Below are 24,232 nucleotides of genomic sequence, written 5' to 3'. Positions count from 1 at the left end.
CCTCCTTGGTTCAAGCCATACTCCTACCTCAGCTCCCAAGCAGCTGGGACTACAGGTGTGTGCCATCATGCCTGGCTAATATTTTTAATTTCTTGTAGAGACAGGCTCTCACTATGTTACCCAGGCTGGTCTCAAACTCCCAGACTCAAGCAATCCTCCTGCCTTGGCTTCCCAAAATGTTGGAGTTATAGGCATGAGCCACTGCAGCTTGGCAAGGGAAACCTTTTATCCAGAAACTGCCATGCTAAGATAAGCCATATAAATAAGATTTTTTTTGAGAATATAAGAATTATATCTAATTACTTGAATGTGCTGAATTTCAGTAACTTTTGGTTCTGCACAATCTGTCAAAGATAACAGAATATATTAGACCCATAGCACAGGAGAGAATATGCTTCCAATTATTTTAATGAAATGGTTTTTAAATGAGTGAATAAAATATCATAAATTGTCAGAAAAAGTAACCTAATGAAATGAACAAATACCTGAACTCCTAAAAAGGCCATCACGATGGAGTTGACGGTGCCCAGGATGCCCTCGGGGTCATAGGCCACCTCGGTGTGGTAAAGCACCTTAACAAACAGAAGCAGAAGGCAGCACTCACTCACTGACCCAAAAACACACACAAATAGCTCCTAGACCAAATACAAACCTGAATACACTCCAGTATGCCATGGTTTTCTGTTTTTGCTGCAGAAATTAATTGCCAACTTATAGGGATAACAGGCAGAATGCTTCTGGCTAAGAAAGTGTGCAGTGTGGACACTCAGCAGGGAACAGAGATGCCCAGGGACAAGCCACAGTCCAGCAGCCACTGTGATTGCAGTGGGGGCAGCAAACAGCGCTGGCCCCAGGCCTTGTGACATGACGCCTCCCTGACCAGCTTCAAATGCAATGCACAGTACCTTCCTAATTTCCAGATTTATTCTTTTTGGTCAACCCTACTGTAGCATCAACAGCTTCCTATCTTCTTTTAAGGCAAATAACATTTTTAAATATGTTTCTTTTTTTATTATAAAATAAATGTTACTGCAGAAATTGTAGAAATCTGGAAATGAACAGTGTAATAGGTGCTGTCACGCACCCCCAGAGCCCTCCAACCCTTTCAGCATGGAAGCCTTCATTCCTCCAGCTGCTGGAAGTATTAATGACCACAGCTCTCAGACAGGTGCCTCTTCTGGATCTGCCCTTGACTAAAGAGAGCTGCCTCTCCAGGGATCAGCCTTTTGCGGGGGGCCTTCTGCACCATCCAGGGGTAGGAAGGGCCCAATCCTTTGCCTCAATTCAGAACAATTCTGCAGCTCCACCCCGGTGCCCCCGAGATTGGCTGGGGCCTTTGTTGGGGCTACAGTGCAGGTCAGCTTCTCCCTCTGCACGGTCCTGCCTCCTTCATTCCCCCGCAAGGACTGCCTGATCAACCTCCTGCATGTGACCCTCTGTCTCAGGGTCTGCTGCCAGGAAATCTGACCTGAGACGTACAGAAAAGCACTGTGCTATGATCATTTACACAATGCATTCTCACTTTTTTTTTTTTTCCTTACAGAGACGGGGTCTCACTATTGCACAGGCTGGTCTCAGATTCCTGGGCTCAAGCAATCCTCTCACCTCGGCCTCCCGAGTAGCTGGGAATGCAGGTGTGAGCCACTGTGTCCAGCTCCACATTCTCACTTTAAAATCCAAAATAATCTTTACACACTGCCACACAGTGATCCCTAAAGTCATTAAGTTAGCTGACTTTTCAGATAAGCATCAGTTCTCAGTGTGTTTTCTTTAATAGGCATGGTTTAAAGTTTGCTGGCTCCTTCTACTTTCCTTCACTTCTGAAAGCCTGAGTTCCAGTTCTAAGCGAACTCGAGTCTCACTCACAGCAGAAGATGGGTGCTGGTAAAGGTGATTGTCTCCCAGCAGCAGGCGGTCGATGTAGCCCGCAGCTCCTCCAGTGCAATTTGGATACTTGCCAAAATCTCCAATGCCCCCAGGACCAAGATAACCACTAGGAAGGCGAGAAGCATATGTAAATGACAAGACCTCAGAAGGGCGAACAGAGGCACAAGAATAAAAAAACCTCAGGCCGGGCACAGTGGCTCACGCCTGTAATCCCAGCACTTTGGGAGGCCAAGGCGGGCAGATCACCTGAGGTCAGGAATTTGAGACCAGCCTGGCCAACATGGTGAAACCCCATCTCTATTAAAATACAAAAATTAGCCGGGCATGGTGGTGTGCACCTGTAATCCCAGCTACTCGGGAGGCTAATGCAGGAGAATTGCTTGAACCTGGGAGGTGGAGGTTGCAATGAGCCGAGTTCATGCCACTGCACTCCAGCCTGGACGACAGAGCAAGATTCCATCTCCAAAAAAAAAAAAAAAAAAACCACATAGTTTATATTGGCTATGTATGCGGTCCAATTCAGAGAGCCCGAAACATGAGCCAGCTAAAACGTCCTTCTGGCTCATGCACGCTCACTGACAAACTGCTCCCACACTATGAAGGTGGGAGGCCCGATTTCTATTCAAGCTGACCCTCACACCACCCACAGGGATATCACTCTGGACATGTGCCAATCTCCTCTCCCCATGCAAAGCAGGCCTCAAAGGAGAAAGAAGAGGGAAAGAGAATTCCTCTGACTCAAGACTTGTGAAAGCCCAGAACCTCTGACTGGGCAGAACAAGACATGCACAAGGGATGACCCCCAGAGGTTCGCTTACGTAGGGCACCCAGGGACTGGCAGGAGGAATGTCAAGCCCAGCCACAGGCCTTCCAGCACCAGGATGAGCAGCCACTGGGGCCAACTGGACGTGATGTCTCGAAGAGAAAGGCAGCTCCTCTCCTGAGTGGGGGCAGAAAAATAAAACACGCGTGAACTAAATGCAAATAGAAGGGAACTAAGCACATGTCTTTAGGAAATTCCCAGTGACTCATTTCTTGGCCTTTTTGGCAGTAATACAAAAACTTACTGACTACGTTAGATTCTCCAGATGTTCCCTCTCCATGAAATCTCACAGCAAAACACCCATTCAAAAGAAATCAGCAGGCAATTCTATTCCTATACCCAAGAGAACTGAAAACATATGTTCACACAAAAACTTGTACATATACACACAGGAGCATTGTTCACAACAGCAAAAAAGGGGACACAAGTCAAATGTTCACCGACTAATAAATGAGTGAGCAAAATGTGGTGTATCCCTAAAGCGGAATCTAATTCAGCAATTTGGAAGGAAGTGCTGACATATGCAACATGGATGAACCTCAAAAAATATGCTAAGTGGAAGTAGCCAGACACAAAAGGCCACATGTTATATGACTTCATGTATAGGGACTGTCTAGAGCAGGTACATGTGTAGAGACAGCAAGTAGGTTGGGGTTGCCTGGGGCTGGGGGAGTTGTGATGTGGGGAGTGACTGGTGGTGAGTGCAGGGTTCTTCATGGGGTAAGGAAAACCTTCCAGAATTACAGACTAGTGACAGCTGCACAACTCTGAATAGAGCAAATATCATCAAATTGTACACTTTCAACATGGGAGTTTTATGGTACATAAATTATACATCAATATACCTGTGATTTAAAATTTAAAAATAAAATATTTAAGTAAACTAACGAAATTCAAACTTTTGGATCTGTGTGGTTGAAGGGTGCGGCCCACCTGTTCTTAGTGTCCCACTGAACCCCTGACCCTATGGTGATGGCCCAGGATGCACCTCTGTGGACCCTCAGGTCCCACAGAAGGGCTGAAAATGGCAGCTTTGATATCCATGGCTGACCAAGCTCTGTGCCCACTCACGCACGTCTCGCCTCTCCTTCACCTTAAGGAAATTCACAGCCAGAGGACACATTAATAACAAGGGCAGAGGGGGAAAGAGTAACAATGACTAAAACGCCACCCAAACTAGATAACTAACATTGTAGGAAGCACCCAGAGAATGTGGGACTCAGTGATGAACTTGCTAGTTACGTATCTTGAAAGAAGCTAGAAGACAACATGGCTTTATTAACTGAATGTTGAATAGGACCCCAAATGGAAGATTTTAAACATTTCTGTCGGAATTTTTGTCACTAATGGTGGGTGGGGGAAAGAAGTGTCACCTGAATGAACTCCACCTAGCAATTTATAGAAGAGAGGAAGTAATCACAAATGAGATGGGACTCCGACATGCTTCTGATAAAGAAGCAATGCCAAACAGCCAAGCACAATACCATCACTCTCCCATGCCCTACCTGGGGATTATCCTCAAAATTGAACTTTACAGCATTTGAATAGATACCAAAACGTTACATGAATTTTACACATATATATGTTATGCTACAAGGAAGTTGAAAAAAATCGCAATAATGCCCCAAGAGACAGAACCAGCAAACTGGACGCTGGTGGTATTATTTAATACCATCAAGAATGGGCCAGGCGGCCAGGCGCGGTGGCTCACGCCTGTACTCCCAGCACTTTGGGAGGCCGAGGCAGGCAGATCACGAGGTCAGGAGATCAAGACCATCCTGGCTAACACAGTGAAACTCCATCTCTACTAAAAAATACAAAAAAATTAGCTGGGCGTGGAGGAGGTTTCAAGATGGCCGAATAGGAACAGCTCCAGTCTACGGCTCCCAGTGTGAGCGACGCAGAAGACAGATGATTTCTGCATTTCCAACTGAGGTAGCGGGTTCATCTCACCGGGGCTTGTCAGACAGTGGGTACAGCCCACAGAGCAGGGTGGGGCATCGCCTCACCCCAGGAAGCGCAAGGGGTCGGAGATTTCCCTTTCCTAGCCAAGGGAAGCCATGACAGACGGTACCTGGAAAATCGGGACACTCCTACACTAATACTGCACTTTTCCAATGGTCTTAGCAAACGGCACACCAGGAGATTATATCTCGCACCTGGCTTGGCGGGTCCCACGCCCACAGAGCCTTACTCATTGCTAGCACAGCAGTCTGAGATCGAACTGCAAGGTGGCAGCGAGGCTAGGGGAGGGGCATCCGCCATTGCTGAGGCTTGAGTAGGTAAACAAAGCAGGTGAGGAGTTTGAACTGAGTGGAGCCCACCGCAGCTCAAGAAGGCCTGCGTGCCTCTGTAGACTCCACCTTTGGGGGCAGGGCATAGCTGAACAAAAGGCAGCAGAAACTTCTGCAGACTTAAACCTCCCTGTCTGACAGCTTTGAAGAGGGTAGTGGTTCTCCCAGCACAGAGTTTGAGATCTGAGAACGAACAGACTGCCTCCTCAAGTGGATCCCTGACCCCCGAGTAGCCTAACTAGGAGACACCTCCCAGTAAAGGCCAACTGACACCCCATACAGCTGGGTGTCCCTCTGAGATGAAGCTTCCAGGGGAAGGATCAGGCAGCAACATTTGCCATTCTGCAGCCTCCACTGGTGATACCCAGGCAAACAGGGTCTGGAGTGGACCTCCAGCAAACTCCAACAGACCTGCAGCTGACGGTCCTGATTGTTAAAAGGAAAACTAACAAACAAAAAGGACATCCACACCAAAACCCCATCTGTATGTCACCATCATCAAAGACCAAAGGTAGATAAAACCACAAAGATGGGGAGAAAACAGAGCAGAAAAGCTGAAAATTCTAAAAATCAGAGCGCCTCCTCTCCTCCAAAGGAACGCAGCACCTTGCCAGCAATGGAACAAACCTGGTTGGAGAATGACTTTGATGAGTTGAGAGAAGAAGGCTTCAGACGAATGGTAATAACAAACTTCTCCGAGCTAAAGGAGGATGTTCGAACCCATCGCAAAGAAGCTAAAAACCTTGAGAAAAGATTAGACAAATGGGTAACTAGAATAAACAGCGTAGAGAAGACCTTAAATGACCTGATGGAGCTGAAAGCTGTGGCACAAGAACTACGTGACGCATGCACAAGCTTCAGTAGCCAATTCGATCAAGTGGAAGAAAGGGTATCAGTGATTGAAGATCAAATGAATGAAATGAAGCGAGAAAAGAAGTTTGGAGAAAAAAGAGTAAAAAGAAATGAACAAAGCCTCCAAGAAATATGGGACTATGTGAAAAGATCAAATCTGTGTCTTATTGGTGTACCTGAAAGTGACGGGGAGAACAGAACCAAGTTGGAAAAAACTCTTCAGGATATTATCTAAGAGAACTTCTGCAACCCAGCAAGGCAGGCCAACATTCAAATTCAGGAAATACAGAGAACGCCACAAAGATACTTCTCAAGAAGAGCAACTCCAAGACACATAATTGTCAGATTCACCAAAGTTGAAATGAAGGAAAAAATGTTAAGGGCAGCCAGAGAGAAAGGTCAGGTTACCCATAAAGGGAAGTCCATCAGACTAACAGCGGATCTCTCAGCAGAAACTCTACAAGCCACAAGACAGTGGGGGCCAATATTCAACATTCTTAAAGAAAAGAATTTTCAACCCAGAATTTCATATCCAGTCAAACTAAGCTTCGTAAGTGAAGGAGAAATAAAATCCTTTACGGACAAACAAATGCTGAGAGATTCTGTCACCACCAGGCCTGCCTTACAAGAGCTCCTCAAGGAAGCACTAAACGTGGAAAGGAACAACCGGTACCAGACACTGCAAAAACATGCCAAATTGTAAAGAACATCAATGCTAGGAAGAAACTGCATCAACTAAAGTGCAAAATAACCAGCTAACGTCATAATGACAGGATCAAATTCACACATAATGATATTAACCTTAAATGTAAATGGACTAAATGCTCCAATTAAAAGACACAGACTGGCAAATTGGATAAAGAGTCAAGACCCATCAGTGTGCTGCATTCAGGAGACCCATCTCACGTGCAAAGACACACATAGACTCAAAATAAAGGGATGGAGGAAGATCTACTAGGTAAATTGAAAACAAAAAAAGGCAGGGGTTGCAATCCTAGTCTCTGATAAAGCAGACTTTAAACCAAAAAAGATCAAAAGAGACAGAGAAGGTCATTATGTAATGGTAAAGGGATCAATTCAACAAGAAGACCTAACTATCCTAAATATATATGCACCCAATACAGGAGCACCCAGATTCATAAAGCAAGTCCTTAGAGACCTACAAAGAGACTTAGACTCCCAAACGATAATAATGGGAGACTTTAACGCCCCACTGTCAACATTAGACAGATCAATCAGACAGAAAGTTAAAAAGGATATCCAGGAATTGAACTCAGCTCTGCACCAAGCAGACCTAATAGACATCTACAGAACTCTCCACCTCAAATCAACAGAATATACATTCTTCTCAGCACCACATTGCACTTATTCCAAAATTGACCACATAGCTGGAAGTAAAGCACTCCTCAGTAAATGTAAAAGAACAGAAATTATAACAAACTGTCTCTCAGACCACAGTGCAATCAAATTAGAACTCAGGATTAAGAAACTCTCTCAAAATGCTCAACTACATGGAAACTGAACAACCTGCTCCTGAATGACTACTGGGTACATAACAAAATGAAGGCAGAAATAAAGATGTTCTTTGAAATCAATAAGAACAAAGACACAACATACCAGAATCTCTGGGACACATTTAAAGCAGTATGTAGAGGGAAATTTACAGCACTAAATGCCCACAAGAGAAAGCAGGAAAAGATCTAAAATGGACACCCTAACATCACAATTAAAAGAACTAGAGAAGCAACAGCAAACACATTCAAAAGCTAGCAGAAGGCAAGAAGTAACTAAGATCAGAGCAGAACTGAAGGAGATAGAAATACAAAAAACCCTTCAAAAAAATCAATGAATCCAGGAGCTGGTTTTTTTAAAAGATCAACAAAATTGATACACCGCTAGCAAGACTAATAAAGAAGAAAAGGGAGAAGAATCAAATAGATGCAATAAAAAATGATAAGGGTGATATCACCACCGATTCCACAGAAATACAAACTACAATCAGAGAATACTATAAACACTTCTACTCAAAAAAACTAGAAGATCTAGAAGAAATTGATAAATTCCTCCACACATATACCCTCCCAAGACTAAACCAGGAAGAAGCTGAATCCCTGAATAGAACCATAACAGGCTCTGAAATTGAGGCAATAATTAATAGCCTACCAACAAAAAAACTCCAGGACCAGATGGATTCACAACCGAATTCTACCAGAGGTACAAAGAGGAGCTGGTACCATTCCTTCTGAAACTATTCCAACCAATAGAAAAAGAGGAAATCCATCCTAACTCATTTTATGAGGCCAGCATCATCCTGATACCAAAGCCTGGCAGAGACACAACAAAAAAAGAGAATTTTAGACCAATATCCCTGATGAACATCGATGCAAAAATCCTCAATAAAATACTGGGAAACCGAATCCAGCAGCACATCAAAACGCTTATCCACCATGATCAAGTCGGCTTCATTCCTGGGATGTAAGGCTGGTTCAACATATGCAAATCAATAAACATAATCCAGCATATAAACAGAACAAAAAACAAAAACCACATGATTATCTCAATAGATGCAGAAAAGGCCTTTGACAAAATTCAACAGCCCTTCATGCTAAAAACTCTCAATAAATTAGGTATTGATGGGACCTATCTCAAAATAATAAGAGCTACTTATGACAAACCCACAGCCAATATCATACTGAATGGGCAAAAACTGGAAGCATTCCCTTTGAAAACTGGCACAAGACAGGGATGCCCTCTCTCACCACTCCTATTCAACATAGTGTTGGAAGTTCTGGCCAGGGCAATCAGGCAGGAGAAAGAAATAAAGGGTATTCAATCAGGAAAGGAGGAAGTCAAATTGTCCCTGTTTGCAGAAGACATGATTGTATATTTAGAAAACCCCATCATCTCAGCCCAAAATTTCCTTAAGCTGATAAGCAACTTCAGCAAAGTCTCAGGATACAAAATCAATGTGCAAAAATCACAAGCATTCCTATACACCAATAACAGACAAACAGAGAGCCAAATCATGAGTGAACTCCCATTCACAATTGCTTCAAAGAGAATAAAATACCTAGGAATCCAACTTACAAGGGATGTGAAAGACCTCCTCAAGGAGAACTGCAAACCACTGCTCAACAAAATAAAAGAGGACACAAACCCTCTCCCTCTCCCTCTCCCTCTCCCTCTCCCTCTCCCTCTCCCTCTCCCTCTCCCTCTCCCTCTCCCTCTCCCTCTCCCTCTCCCTCTCCCTCTCCCTCTCCCTCTCCCTCTCCCTCTCCCTCTCCCTCTCCCTCTCCCTCTCCCTCTCCCTCTCCCTCTCCCTCTCCCTCTCCCTCTCCCTCTCCCTCTCCCTCTCCCTCTCCCTCTCCCTCTCCCTCTCCCTCTCCCTCTCCCTCTCCCTCTCCCTCTCCCTCTCCCTCTCCCTCTCCCTCTCCCTCTCCCTCTCCCCTCTTTTTTCGGTCTCCCTCTCCTTCTTTTTTCGGTCTCCCTCTGTTGCCGAAGCTGGACTGTACTGCCGGGATCTCAGCTTGCTGCAACCTCCCTGCCTCGGGCTCCTGTGACTCTCCTGCCTTGGCCTGCCGAGTGCCTGGGATTGCAGGCGCGCGCCGCCACGCCTGAATGGTTTTTGTATTTTTGGTGGAGACGGGGTTTCGCCGTGTTGACCGGGCTGGTCTCCAGCTCCTGGCCTCGAGTGATCTGCCTGCCTCGGCCTCCCGAGGTGCTGGGATTGCAGACGGAGTCTCGCTAACTCAATGCTCAATGGTGCTCAGGCTGGAGTGCAGTGGTGTGATCTCGGCTCTCTGCAACCTCCACCTACCAGCCTCCTGCCTTGGCCTCTTAAAGTGCTAAGATTACAGCCTCTGCCCCACCGCCACCCCGTCTAGGAAGTGAGGAGCGTCTCTGCCTGGCCGCCCATCGTCTGGGATGTGAGGAGCCCCTCTGCCCGGCTGCCCTATCTGGGAAGTGAGGAGCGCCTCTGCCCGGCCGCCCATCATCTGGGATGTGAGGAGCGCCTCTGCCCGGCTGCCACCCCGTCTGGGAGGAAGTGAGGAGCGCCTCTGCCCGGCTGCCCCGTCTGGGAGATGAGGAGCACCTCTGCCCGGCCGCCCCGTCTGGGAGGAAGTGAGAAGCGCCTCTGCCCTGGTGCCCTATCTGGGAAGTGAGGAGCGCCTCTGCCTGGCCACCACCCCGTCTGGGAAGTGAGGAGCGCCTCTGCCCGGCTGCCACCCCATATGGGAAGTGAGGAGCGCCTCTGCCCAGCCGCCCCTTCTGGGAGGTGAGGAGCGCCTCTGCCCAGCCGCCCCGTCTGGGAGGTGAGGAGTGCCTCTGCCCGGCCGCCCCATCTGGGAGGTGAGGAGCGCCTCTGCCGGGCCGCCACCCCGTCTGGGAGGAAGTGAGGAGCACCTCTGCCCAGCTGCCCCATCTGGGAAGTGAGGAGCGCCTCTGCCCGGCTGCCACCCCCTATGGGAAGTGAGGAGCGCCTCTGCCCGGCCGCCCACTCTGGGAAGTGAGGAGCGCCTCTGCCCGGCCGCCCACTCTGGGAAGTGAGGAGCGCCTCTGCCCGGCCGCCCACTCTGGGAGGTGAGGAGTGCCTCTGCCCGGCCGCCCCGTCTGGGAGGTGAGGAGCGCCTCTGCCTGGCCGCCACCCCGTCTGGGAGGAAGTGAGGAGCACCTCTGCCCGGCCGCCCACTCTGGGAGGTGAGGAGCGCCTCTGCCTGGCCACTCCGTCTGGGAAGGGAGGAGCGCCTCTGCCCGGCCACCCCGTCTGGGAGGTGAGGAGCGCCTCTGCCCGGCTGCCACCCCGTCTGGGAGGAAGTGAGGAGCACCTCTGCCCGGCTGCCCCATCTGGGAAGTGAGGAGCGCCTCTGCCCGGCCGCCACCCCATATGGGAAGTGAGGAGCGCCTCTGCCTGACCACTCCGTCTGGGAGGTGAGGAGCGCCTCTGCCCGGCCGTCACCCCGTCTGGGAGGAAGCGAGGAGCACCTCTGCCCAGCTGCCCCGTCTGGGAGATGAGGAGCACCTCTGCCCGGCCGCCCCGTCTGGGAGATGAGGAGCACCTCTGCCCGGCCGCCCCGTCTGGGAGGTGAGGAGTGCCTCTGCCCGGCTGCCACCCCGTCTGGGAGGAAGTGAGGAGCACCTCTGCCCGGCCGCCCCCTCTGGGAAGTGAGGAGCGCCTCTGCCTGGCCGCCACCCCGTCTGGGAGGAAGTGAGGAGCGCCTCTGCCTGGCTGCCCCATCTGGGAAGGGAGGAGCACCTCTGCCCGGCCGCCACACCGTCTGGGAAGTGAGGAGCGCCTCTGCCTGGCTGCCCCATCTGGGAAGGGAGGAGCACCTCTGCCCGGCCGCCACACCGTCTGGGAAGTGAGGAGCACCTCTGCCTGGCTGCCCCATCTGGGAAGGGAGGAGCACCTCTGCCCGGCCGCCACACCGTCTGGGAAGTGAGGAGCGCCTCTGCCTGGTCGCCCCGTCTAGGAGGTGAGGAGCGCCTCTGCCTGGCCGCCCAGTCTGGGAAGTGAGGAGCGCCTCTGCCCGGCCGCCCTGTCTGGGAGGTGAGGAGCGCCTCTGCCTGGCCGCCACCCCATCTGGGAGGAAGTGAGGAGCGTCTCTGCCCGGCCGCCCCGTCTGGGAAGTGAGGAGCGCCTCTGCCTGGCCGCCCCCTCTGGGAAGTGAGGAGCGCCTCTGCTCGGCCGCCCCCTCTGGGAAGTGAGGAGCACCTCTGCCCGGTCGCCCCGTCGGGGAAGCGAGGAGCGCCTCTGCCAGGCCGCCCCGTCTGGGAGGTGAGGAGCGCCTCTGCCCGGCTGCCACCCGGTCTGGGAGGAACTGTGGAGCGCCTCTGCCCGGGCGGCCCCGTCTGGGAAGCGAGGAGCGCCTCTGCCCGGGCGGCCCCGTCGGGGAAGTGAGGAGCGCCTCTGCCCGGCCGCCCCGTCTGGGAGGAGAGGAGCGCCTCTGCCCGGGCGGCCCCGTCTGGGAAGCGAGGGGCGCCTCTGCCCAGCCGCCCTGTCTGGGAGGTGAGGAGCGCCTCTGCCCGGCTGCCCTGTCTGGGAGGTGTACCCAACAGCTCCGAAGAGACAGCGACCATCGGGAGCGGGCCATGAGGACGATGGCGGTTTTGTTGAAGAGAAGGGGAGGAAGTGTGGGGAAAGGAAGGAGAGATCAGATTGTTGCTGTGTCTGTGTAGAAAGGGGTGGGCATAGGAGACTCCATTTTGTTCTGACTAGGAGAAATTCTTCTGCCTTGGGATGCTGTTGATCTATGGCCTTTCCCCCAGCCCCATGCTCTCTGAAACATGTGCTGTGTCAACTCAGGGTTAAATGGATTAAGGGTGGTGCAAGATGTGCTTTGTTAAACAGATGCTTGAAGGCAGCATGCTCTTTAAGAGTCATCACCACTCCCTAATCTCAAGTACTCAGGGGCACAAACACTGCAGAAGGCCGCAGGGTCCTCTGCCTAGGAAAACCAGAGACCTTTGTTCATGTGTTTATCTCCTGACCTTCTCTCCACTATTATCCTATGACCCTGCCATATCCCCCTCTCCGAGAAACACCCAAGAATGATCAATAAATACTTCAGAAATTTAAAAAAAAAAAAAATAAAAAAAAAATAAAAGAGGACACAAACAAATGGAAGAACATTCCATGCTTATGGATAGGAAGAATCAATATTGTGAAAATGGCCATACTGCCCAAGGTAATTTATAGACTCAATGCCATCCCCATCAAGCTAGAATGACTTTCTTCACAGAATTGGAAAAAACTACTTTAAAGTTCATATGGAACCAAAAACCTGCATTGCCAAGACAATCCTAAGCCAAAAGAACAAAGCTGGAGGTATCACGCCACCTGGCTTCAAACTATACTACAAGGCTACAGTAACCAAAACAGCATGGTACTGGTACTAAAACAGAGATATAGACCAATGGAACAGAACAGAGCCCTCAGAAATAATACCACACATCTACAACCATCTGATCTTCGACAAACCTGAGAAAAACAAGAAATGGGGAAAGGATTCCTTATTTAATAAATGGTGCTGGGAAAACTAGCTAGCCATATGTAGAAAGCTGAAACTGGATCCCTTCCTTACACCTTAATTCAAAATGGATTAAAGACTTAAATGTTAGACCTAAAACCATAAAAACCCTAGAAGAAAACCTAGGCAATACCATTCAGGACATAGGCATGGGCAAGGACTTCATGTCTAAAACACCAAAATCAATGGCAACAAAAGCCAAAATAGACAAATGGGATCGAATTAAACTAAAGAGCTTCTACACAGCAAAGGAAACTACCATCAGAGTGAACAGGCAACCTACAGAATGGGAGAAAATTTTTACAACCTACCCATCTGACGAAGGGCTAATATCCAGAATCTACAAAGAACTTAAACAAATTCACAAGAAGAAATCAAACAACCCCATCAAAAAGTGGGCAAAGGATATGAACAGATACTTCTCAAGACATTTATGCAGCCAACAGACACATGAAAAAATGCTCATCATCACTGGCCATCAGAGAAATGCAAATCAAAACCACAATGAGATACCATCTCACACCAGTTAGAATGGCAATCATTAAAAAGTCAGGAAACAACAGGTGCTGGAGAGGATGTGGAGAAATAGGAACACTTTTACACTGTTTGTGGGACTGTAAACTAGTTCAACCATTATGGAAGTCAGTATGGCGATTCCTCAGGGATCTAGAACTAGAAATACCATTTGACCCAGCCATCCCATTACTGGGTATATACCCAAAGGATTATAAATCATGCTGCTATAAAGACACATGCACACATATGTTTATTGCGGCACTATTCACAATAGCAAAGACTTGGAACCAACCCAAATGCCCATCAATGATAGACTGGATTACGAAAATGTGGCACATATACACCATGGAATACTATGCAGCCATAAAAAAGGATGAGTTCATGTCCTTTGTAGGAACATGCATGAAGCTGGAAACCATCATTCTCAGTAAACTATCACAAGGACAGAAAACCAAACACTGCATATTCTCACTCATAGGTGGGAATTGAACAATGAGAACACTTGGTCACAGGGTGGGGAACATCACACACCAGGGCCTGTTGTGGGGCAGGGGGAAGGGGGAGGTATAGCATTAGGAGATATACCTAATGTAAATGACGAGTTAATGGGTGCAGCATACCAACATGGCACATGTATACATATGTAACAAACCTGCACCTTGTGCACATATACCCTAGAACTTAAAGTATAATTAAAAAAAAAAATTAGCTGGGAGTGGTGGCGGGCGCCTGTAGGCCCAGCTACTCAGGAGGCTGAGACAGGAGAACGGCGTGAACCCAGGAGGCAGAGTTTGCAGTGAGCCCAGATCGCGCCACTGCACTCCAGCCTGGGGGACAGAGCAAGACTCCCTCTCAAAAAAAAAAAAAAAAAAAAAAAAAATGAGGCCAGGCATGGTGACTCACACCTGTAGTCCTAGCATTTTGGGAGGCTGAGGCGGGTAAATCACTTGAGCCCAGGAATTCAAGACCAGCCTGGGCAACATGGTGAAACCTCGTCTCTACAATAAATACAATCACTAACTGGGCATGGTAGTGCATGCCTATAGTCCCAGCTACTCAGGAGGCTGAGGCAGGAGAATTGGTTGAGCCTGGGAGGTTAAGGCAACAGTGAGTTGAGATCGTGCCCCTGCACTCCAGCCTGGGTAACAGAGTGAGACCCTGTCTCCAAGAAGTAAATACAACAGAATGCATTTGAAACTAGCAGAGAGGATTGTGCATGTTCCTGACACAAAGAAATGATAATAACTGTTTGAGGTGATGAATATGCTAATTACCCTGATTTGATCATTACACACTGCATGATACACAGGTATCAAAATATTACTCTGAGCCTCATAAATATATACAATTATTACATATCAACTAAAAATAAGAGGAAAAAAGAATGCATGTGATTACTGTCTGCTGACAAATTTGTTAAGAGGATGGATCTCATGTCGTGTATTTTACAATAAAAAAATTGACATAAAGATTAAAAATAACTAACGGAAGTGAAAATCAGAATGTATTTGATTAGCAGATGTACAGTATTGCATGCAGAAATTTCAGAAGTTCTAAAAACCATATCCCCCTTTGTTCTCCCTTTTTTAAAAAAACAGTTTTGGCTGGGCATGGTGGCTCACACCTGTAATCCCAGCAATTTGTGAGGCCGAGGCAGGAAGATCACCTGAGTCCAGGAGTTTGAAACCAGCCTGGGCAACATAGTGAGACCTTGTCTCTACAAAAAAATAAATAAAATTAGCCAGGCATGGTGGTGCGCTCCTGTAGTCCCAGTTAATTAGGAGACTGAGGAGGGAGGATCGCTTGAGCCTGGGATGTTGAGGCTTCAGTGAGCCAAGATCACACCACTGCACCCCAGCCTGGGCAACACAGCAAGACCCTGTATCAACAACAACAAGAATAACAACAACAAGAACACAGTTTCTGGCCAGGCACGGTGGCTCACACCTGTAATCCCTGCGCTTTGGGTGGCCAAGGCAGGAGGATCACTTGAAGCCAGGAGTGAGAGACCAGTCTGGACAACATAGTGAGACCGTATCACTACACAATACATTTTTTTTAATTTAAAAAAAGTTTTCCTTAATTAAAACATGGTTTCTCACCGAGGCACAATGTTCAGGCACAGGTTTAGCAAAGAGGAGCTCCAACACAGCAACCACAAAGTATGTCACTCCTAAGCGCTGCAGCACACCAGGAATGCGCACCTTGTCCCAAGACACTGCGAAAGACACAAGTTAGGTCAAGTGTTAGCCAGGACTTCTCCTCTCATCCCAGGACAACATTATTTGTTTCCTAAAGGGGAAGACATACCTATATTGCATCTAAGTAAGTCTTTTTTAAGCTCTTGGACATGGAAATATATACGGTCAAGAGACATGGGCTCAGCCCAGCTTCCAAAAACAGGCCAATCCCTCTTAATAGAGGGAGGGTCAGTCAGGGACATGGCTCAAACTCAAAACAGGAAGCTGGCCAGGTGAGAGACTGGGATAAGAACCAAAGCGTCTTACTCAGGTGTGGGGATAAAGCCAGGCCTGCGCCTGACCCTGGCTCTTTCCTATTAGGAATTTGCAATCAACCCGCACGTCCGCTAGGACCTTGCAGGCCCAACACAAGCCACTCTCCATGCCCTACCCACTACCCAGCTGTATCACCACAAGAACACCACTGACTGACCCCCACTGCCCTACCTGCTACCCAACCGTATGACCGGAAGAACAGATCTGACAACAAACCCTAAAATGAATCCTACTGGAAGCAGTGGCTCCCTTTTTGGAGATCCACCAAGTCCACATTCATATGAAACACCATCTGGAAGTGACCTCCACCTCTTGCTAGTGCCTATTAAAGTACGTATTGCCTGAGGGCTCCATTTGGCCATTTTCTAGACGTTTGTGCCCTCTTCTGCTAATGACAGTTGCAAGGCCATTGAGGACAGTGACTTGTGTCCTCCCGACTCTGATACTCATTCAAAGCAGAGGGCTCACAAGCCTTCCCTCAGCTCTGCTGTCCCTGCGCACCACTAAACTAATGACAAAGATATTACTCCTTCCAGAAACCCATCTGCCATACAAGTGCCGGTGAAGCTGGATTCGTGAACTGCTGCACACTATTGAAAGCTGATGAAATCACATTAGCGGGGGGCAAAGTTGGAGACCAAGGTGGCCTGGTCTGGTCCCTGCTGTGCCTCTCACTACACTCAGATAATCCAGAGAAAACCTTCAATCGCTCTTGGCCTCAGACTTTTCCTTCGTACAAGAGAAGGGTTTGAGTAGTCTCAGAGGCTCCTCCCAGGTCTAAAATTCAAAAATAATAATAATAATGCTCACAGTTAGACAACCATTGTATATACTTTCCTAATGATTACCCTATTTGCAGGCACCTGAGATGGAGGAATTGCATTTCTCTCAAATTACAACACATAGTTTCCATATTTCAACCTGAATATATATAACAGAGGGAAAAAGTACTTACATGGACCAAGGCAATAATTGGGATTCACAATGATAATTCCTATGCAGATTAACAGGAAACTCCTCCATGCAATCTTCCCCAGCAATCTGAATTTTGAACATCCCCGTTGCAGTATAGAAGTCATTGACAGAAAAATGGAAGATCCCATAATAAATACAAACCTAAAAAGAATCCAGTTATTAATAGGTGGCCATTTCCAATTTTTTTGTCTATATATCAGTAACATTTTATAATATGCTATAAAAGAGAAGCAACCATAATTTGTTTAAAGTAGCCAATTACTGAAATAATACTGAGCTAACAGTAGAGGAAGAGCTCAGAATATAGCCCCAAGGGGCTGGAAGGTTTTTGACAGTGCACCTTCAAGTCCTGTCTTAGGAGAAAATTTCTTTAATATTAAATGGAATTTCCAAGGACAACCCTCCCATTTCGTTATCAAAAAGAAATGATGATTCGATGCCACAATAATGCCTTCAAATAACTAGACATTCACTAGCACACCCTCAAAGCCCTTGAAAAACACACATTTCAATCATTTCTATACACCCTTCTGCGCCTGAAAGGAAAATGAAAGCTTACTTTTTCTCTCTCCATTTAGTCTGAGTCACACATGTTTCCTTTCTTTTCTTTGACCATACTAAATTATCTCTTTTTTTTTTTTTTTTTTTTGAGACGGAGTCTCGCTCTGTTGCCTAGACTGGAGTGCAGTGGCACGATCTCGGTTCACTGCAAGCTCCACCTCCTGGTTTCACACCATTCTCCCGCCTCAGCCTCCTGAGTAGCTGGGACTACAGGCACCCACCACCGCGCCCGGCTAATTTTCCTTTTTTTGTATTTTTAGTAGAGACGGGGTTTCACCGTGTTAGCCAGGACGGTCTCGATCTCCTGACCTCGTGATCCGCCTGCCTCGGCCTCCCAAAGTGCTGGGATTATAGGCATGAGCCACCGTGCCCGGCCCTAAATTATCTCTTTAAAAAAAAAAAAGAGTTAGAATACTGATTTTTCTAATTACTTGGCAAGGGATCAAGATGAAAGTTTGCTCTTGCTGCATTCCTTGGTGTCTCTGGGAAAAACTGAAAGCCTTTCCTCCAAGATCTGGAACATGACAAGGATGCCTACTTTTCACCACTGTTATTCAACATGGCACTAATAATGAGTATAAAAACAGAGCAGTCGGACAAGAGAAACAAATAAAGGGCATCCAAGTTGGAAAGGAGGAAGTCAAAGTATCCTTTTTTGCAGATAACATGATCTTATATTTGGAAAAACCTAGACTCCACCAGAAAACTATTAGAACTGATCAACAAATTCAGTAAAGTTGCAGGATACAAAATCAACATACAAAAATCAGTAGCATTTCTATATGCCAACAAAAAACAACCTGAAAAAGAAATCAGGAAAGGAATTCCATTTCCAATAGCCACAAATAAAATAAAGTACCTCAAAATTAACTTAACCAAAGAAGAGAAGGATTTCTACAATGAAAACTATAAACCACTGATGAAAGAAATTGAAGAGGGCACCAAAAAATGGAAAGAAATTCAATGTTCATACATTAGAAAAATTAATATTGTTAAAATGATCACACTACCTAAAGCAATCTACAGACTCAATGCAATCCCTATCAAAATACCAATAACATTCTTCACTGAAATAGAAAAAAACAATGCTGAAATTTATATGGAACCACAAAAGACCCAGCGTAGCCAAAGTTATCCTGAGCAAAAAGAACAAAACCGGAAGAATCACATTACCTGACTTTAAATTATACCACAGAGCTATAGAAACAAAAACAGCATGGTAGTGGCATAAAAACAGACACATAGTGGGACAGAATAGAGAACTCAGAGCTAAATCCATATAGCTACAGTGAACTCATTTTTGACAAAAGTGCCAAGAACACACATTGGAGAAAGAACAGTCTCTTCAAAAAAATGATGCTGGAAAACTGGATACTCATATGCAGAAGAATGAACCTAGACCCCTATCTCTCACCATATAAAAAAAATCAAATGAAAATGGATTAAAGACTTAAACTTAAGACCTCAAACTATGAAACTACTAAGAGAAAACATTGGGGAAACACTCCAGCACACTGGAGTAAGTGAAGATTTCTTGATTAACACTCCACACAGCTCAAGTAATCAAAGCAAAAATGGACAAATGGGATCATATCAAGTAAAAAGCTTCCACACAGAAAAGAAGATAATTAACAAAGTGAAGAGACAACCCATGGAATGGGAGAAAATATTTGCAAACTCCCCATCAGACAAGCGATTAATAGCCAGAACATATAAGGAGCTCAAACAACTCTATAGGAAAAAAAATCTAATAATCCAATTAAAAATGGATTAAAAGGCCGGGCTCGATGGCTCACGCCTGTAATCTTAGCACTTTGGGAGGCCAAGCGGGCAGATTACCTGAGGTCAGGAGTTCAAGACCAGCCTGGCCAACATGGTGAAACCTCGTCTCTACTAAAAATACAAAAAAATAGCCAGGTGTGGTGGCGCGCACCTGTAATCCCAGCTACTCGGGAGGCTGAGGCAGGAGAATCACTGGAACCCAGGAGGCAGAGGTTGCGATGAACCAAGATCATGCCACTGCACTCCCACCTGGGCTACAGAGCAAGACTTCATCTAGAAAAAAAAAAAAAAAAAAAAGAGGACAAAAGATCTGAACAGACATTTCTCAAAAGAAGACATCCAAATGGCAAACAGGAATATGAAATGGTGCTCAACATCACTGATCATCAGAGAAATGCAAGTCAAAGCTACAATGAGATATCATCTTACCCCAGTTAAAATGGTTTTTATCCAAAAGACAGCAATAACCAATGCTGGTGAGGAGGTGGGGAAAAGGGAACCCTTGTACACTGTTGGTGGGAATGTAAATTAGTACAATCACCTTGGACAATAGGTTAGAGGTTCCTCAAAAACTAAAAATAGAGGTACCATATGATCCAGCAATCCCACTGCTGGGTATATATGCAAAAGAAAGGAAATCAGTATATTGAAGAGATACTCCCATCTTTATTGCAGCACTATTCACAGTAGCCAAGATCTGGAAGCAGACTAAGCGTCCATCAACAGACACTTAGAAAGAAAATGTGGTGCATATACACAATGAAGTACTATTCAGCCATAAAAAAGAATGAGATCCTGTCATGTGCAACAGCATGGATGGAACTGGAGGACATTATGTTAAGTGAAATAAGCCATGTGAAGACAAACTTCACATGTTCCAATTATTTGTGGAGCTAAAAATTAAAACAACTGAACTCAGGGCGATAGAAGGATGGATACCAGAAGGGAAGGGTAGTGGGGAGGGAAGGAGGGGGCATGGTTAATGAGTACAAAAATACAGCTGGATGGAATGAATAAGATCAAGTATTTGATAGCACAACAGGGTGACTACAGTCAACAATAATTTACTGTACATTTAAAAATAACTAAAAAATTATAATTGGATTGTTTATAACACAAAATGGTAAATGCCTGAGGGGGTGGGTACCCCATTTACCCTGATGTGATTATTATACATTGTATGCCTGCATCAAAATATCTCATGTTTACCATAATATATAAACTATGTACCCACAAAAATTTAAAATTTGAAACAAAAAATAACAATAATAAGGCTGGTACTACCTGCTAATGAGGGAACAATGTCACTCAATACACCATAGCAAAGATACAAATTCCACATCACACAGGGAATGTCCCTTCACAAGAACAAGAAGCCATGAATGATCAGAGACAGAATTGAGTTACTCAACTGTTATTTTAAATTTCAGTTTATGACTATCATTGCCCACCTACATATTTATTAGCATTCACTGATACCAATATACTGTAATTCTTTAGGAAATAGGATTTTATAAGTATTTTCAGGATTAATGGAACTGAACTACATGTTCAGAATGTATAATTTCCTACAAAGTTTCAGGATCTGGCATACCATATCTACACTAACAAAATATTCCCTACAAAATCACTTTTTTTTTTTTTTTTTTTTTTTTTGAGATGAAGTCTCGCTCTGTCGCCCAGGCTGGAGTGCAGTGGCATGATCTCTGCTCACTGCAACCCCCGCCTCCTGGGTTCAAGCGATTCTCCTTCCTCAGCCTCCCGAGTAGCTGGGATTACAGGCATGTGCCACTGCACCCAGCTAATTTTTTGTATTTTTAGTAGAGACAGAGTTTCACCATGTTGGCCAGGCTGGTCTTGAACTCCTGACCTCAGGTAATCCGCCTGCCTCAGCCTCCCAAAGTGCTAGGATTACAGGCGTGAGCCACCGCGCCCGGCCCAAAATCACTCTTTTATACACACATGTGTAGGCACTGTGTCAAGTATGAGAACTATCCAGTAACAGGACTTTTGGAAGGACTTCCTAACCACATAACACATGCCCATCTCAGAGAGAGGCTCCAGCATCATCTGAAAAACAGGAGATTAGAGTCAACCCGTGGAAGAGAAGAGGGCAGACCGGCAACTCACCACGGGAACACGAGGTCAGCCACTGTCAGCCCTGCAGAACAAGTACAAAGCATAAGCAAAAGGACTCTAGAATACAAATACCTCCTAAATCTAGTGTGGACTTCATTACACACTGGTATAGAAAGTAAACCCAGGGAAGGCGCAGTGACTCATGCCTGTAATCCCAACACTTTGAGGGGCCAAGGCGAGCAGATCACCTGAGGTCAGGAGTTCGAGACTAGCCTGGCCAATGTGATCAAACCCCGTCTCTACTAAAAATACAAAAATTAGCCGGGCGTGGTGGTGGGCACCTATAATCCAAGCTACTTGGGAGGCTGAGGCAGGAGAATCACTTGAACCTGGGAGGCAGAGGTTGCAGTGAGCCAAGATCGCGCCATTGCACTCCAGCCTGGGTGACAAGAGTGAAACTCCATCTCAAAAAAAAAAAAGAAAAAGAAAAAGAAAAAGAAAACTCATAGGCCAGGCGTGGTATGGCTCACACCTGTAATCTCAGCACTTTGGGAGGATAAGGTGGGAGGATCGCTTGAGCCCAGGAGTTTGAGACCAGCCTGGGCAACAGAGTGAGACACCATCTGTACTAAAAATTGTTTTAAAAAACTAGCCAGGTATGGTGGCACACACCTGTAGTCCCAGCTACTCAGGAGGCTGAGGTGGGTGGATTGCTTGAGCCCAGGAGGTCGAGGCTGTGGTCAGCTATTATCACACCACTGCAATCTAGCCTGCTATGAAGCAAGACTCTGCCTTTAAAAAGAGAAAGTAAATTCACAAACTCTTCCTTGAGACTCTGCAACCAAGCACTGGGCCTGGCTGGGACACTTCCTATGAACATAACTAGACATGGGAGAACCAAACTAGAAATATGTAGGCACGTTTGTTATGTTTAAGAAGCACTAATCCATTCTTAAAGCAACTACCAAGCCAGACTTACAGATATTATTCACCACCACTTACAGATATTATTCACCGTTGAACTAGACCAATCCTAGTTCAATGCCATCTCAAAAAGGACCATAAGTCCTAGAAGACAGAGCCCCCAAGAGCATGGTGGCTGTAATAGAAGGCATATCTAGAATATGACCATGATCATTTACAACCAAATCCATAACATATTCTGCAGAGTCCCTCAGTCCCACAGCAGAAACTTCTAGAGTCTGTTATTACAGTGAAGCTTTACAGATTCACAGCACACAAAAGAAGGAACAAAACTAAAGGGCTTGCAGAATCATCTACAGGTCACCCTAGGAGGGAGCAGGAGCTCAGTGGCTCAGAGGAGGCTGCTGGGGCTCATTTCTAGAGTTTCTGGGGAGAATGCTGAGTGATTCTCCTGCCCTGAAGCTCTGTGAAGGATGTATGTAAGCAACATTACTTTTAGGAAATATCTTACCATTCCAACTTGCGTGTTTGAAGTACCAATATTTTCCTCCTCCATAATTGACAAAGACCATGAGTATAAGAGCAATCCTGGAAGAAGCCAACAAAGAGAAGCCTTTCAGGGTTTGCTATGTGAAAAGGAAGGGTTGAACTGAAGACACATTTGTACTCACAAGGTGCAATCATGCAACAATGCAATTCTACTGAGCATTTTATTACACAAGATGAGACATCAAGGCCAAGAAGCGATTATTTTCTAATCATTGCAATTAGGACCATGCACTACAGTTAGGACCATTGCCAACACTGCCAACATGATGTCTTAACCAAAGTGTATCTGCAGTCTTAAACTATATAACTTGAAAACATAGCAAAATATTTCCAATAACTCAGTTTTGTGCTAATTATTTAGATGTCTCAGGTTAAAGAACTCTAGTAGAAGGCACACAGCCTGCTGAGTCAGCGAGCTCAGAATTCCAATGTTGGATCCTTTTCTGTCATTAGCCATAAGACCCTGGGCAAGGTTCTCATCAGTTAACTCAGTGTGCTCATCTGTAAAAGAAAGTGCCCTAACCACATGTGACTTTTAAGGAGAATGACATATTTTACAGCAGCTAACCAGTGCCCAGCATATTTTAGACACTTAATAAATGTTAGTTCCTGTCTATCTGTGACCATCTTATCTCCAAAAGTAGCAATGGAAATCTAAAAGACAGAGTAATAGATTCCAGATGTGCTACTGTTTGAGGCTAACCGTGCAGAATGCTGAGGGTGCTGACCTTAGGTGTCAACAGACTAATTTGGGAGACTCTGTAACCCAAGTGCCTGCAATCAAACCCTGGCTTTCCTATTTGGTACCTGAGTGAGCTTGGGCAAGTTACTTCACTCAGCAGCACAATTTCTCTTACTTTTAATGTGAATCAGGCACATTAAAAGTATATATCTCATAGGATTACTAAGAGATTAAATAAAATAAGACGAGTTAGAACAGTGACTGGCACATTATGAGAACTCCAGAATTGTTAGCAAGTTTCATTATGATCATATTGTTCTTACTACCTGCTTCCAATCTACCTGCCACGGCACTCAGGGCTCTGGTGAGACTGGGGCAAAGTTATAGGGTTGTCACTAGAGTTCAGAAGGCTTCAGTATGTAGAAATAAAAGAGCTGATACCTGTGTATTTATTCTTAGCTATACAGTTTTTAAACTTTATTTTCAGATTTCTGTCCTGGCCTTTGTTCTTCTACCGGGGCTATAGGTTTGCTAGCACGAGGGCCTGATACTCGAGTCACTCTGCTAGCAGCGCAGGATCAGCCCTCCCTCTGCCACATGCTGGTGTTTCCTCGCTAGACTAGTGCATCTTCTGAGCCGTCAAGCTACTGACTGGACATGGGATATAGTCTGTAGCCCCAAGTAACAGCGACTTGCCCAAATAAAAATGGCCTTCACTCAGCAGACCACATATCCAAGTGGACACTGGCTCTGGCCTCATCCAC

At 46.0% G+C, this 24,232-nt stretch overlaps 1 protein-coding gene across 6 annotated transcripts in view; it reads right to left on the bottom strand.

Moving 5' to 3' along the window:
• Positions 1-24,232, bottom strand: part of HGSNAT (heparan-alpha-glucosaminide N-acetyltransferase) — a 65,341-nt gene that overhangs the window by 8,533 nt on the left and 32,576 nt on the right. For 5 of the 6 annotated variants that reach the window (XM_054499800.2, XM_054499796.2, XM_054499798.2 and 2 more), the window contains exons 8-14: positions 22,749-22,825; positions 21,365-21,395; positions 16,872-17,032; positions 15,503-15,618; positions 2,706-2,827; positions 1,867-1,993; positions 486-572 (exon numbers count right to left, since the gene is read on the bottom strand). In XM_054499800.2, the coding sequence (XP_054355775.2) occupies positions 486-572; positions 1,867-1,993; positions 2,706-2,827; positions 15,503-15,618; positions 16,872-17,032; positions 21,365-21,395; positions 22,749-22,825 (721 nt within the window). Of the gene's footprint in view, positions 1-485; positions 573-1,866; positions 1,994-2,705; positions 2,828-15,502; positions 15,619-16,871; positions 17,033-21,364; positions 21,396-22,748; positions 22,826-24,232 lie in introns of those variants that run through there. The other variant, XM_063668738.1, reaches the window with a different exon arrangement.

The sequence above is a fragment of the Pongo pygmaeus genome, chromosome 7 (assembly GCF_028885625.2).
Source record: "Pongo pygmaeus isolate AG05252 chromosome 7, NHGRI_mPonPyg2-v2.0_pri, whole genome shotgun sequence".
Lineage (NCBI taxonomy): Eukaryota > Metazoa > Chordata > Mammalia > Primates > Hominidae > Pongo > Pongo pygmaeus.
This window is presented reverse-complemented; position numbering and strand designations above follow the sequence as displayed.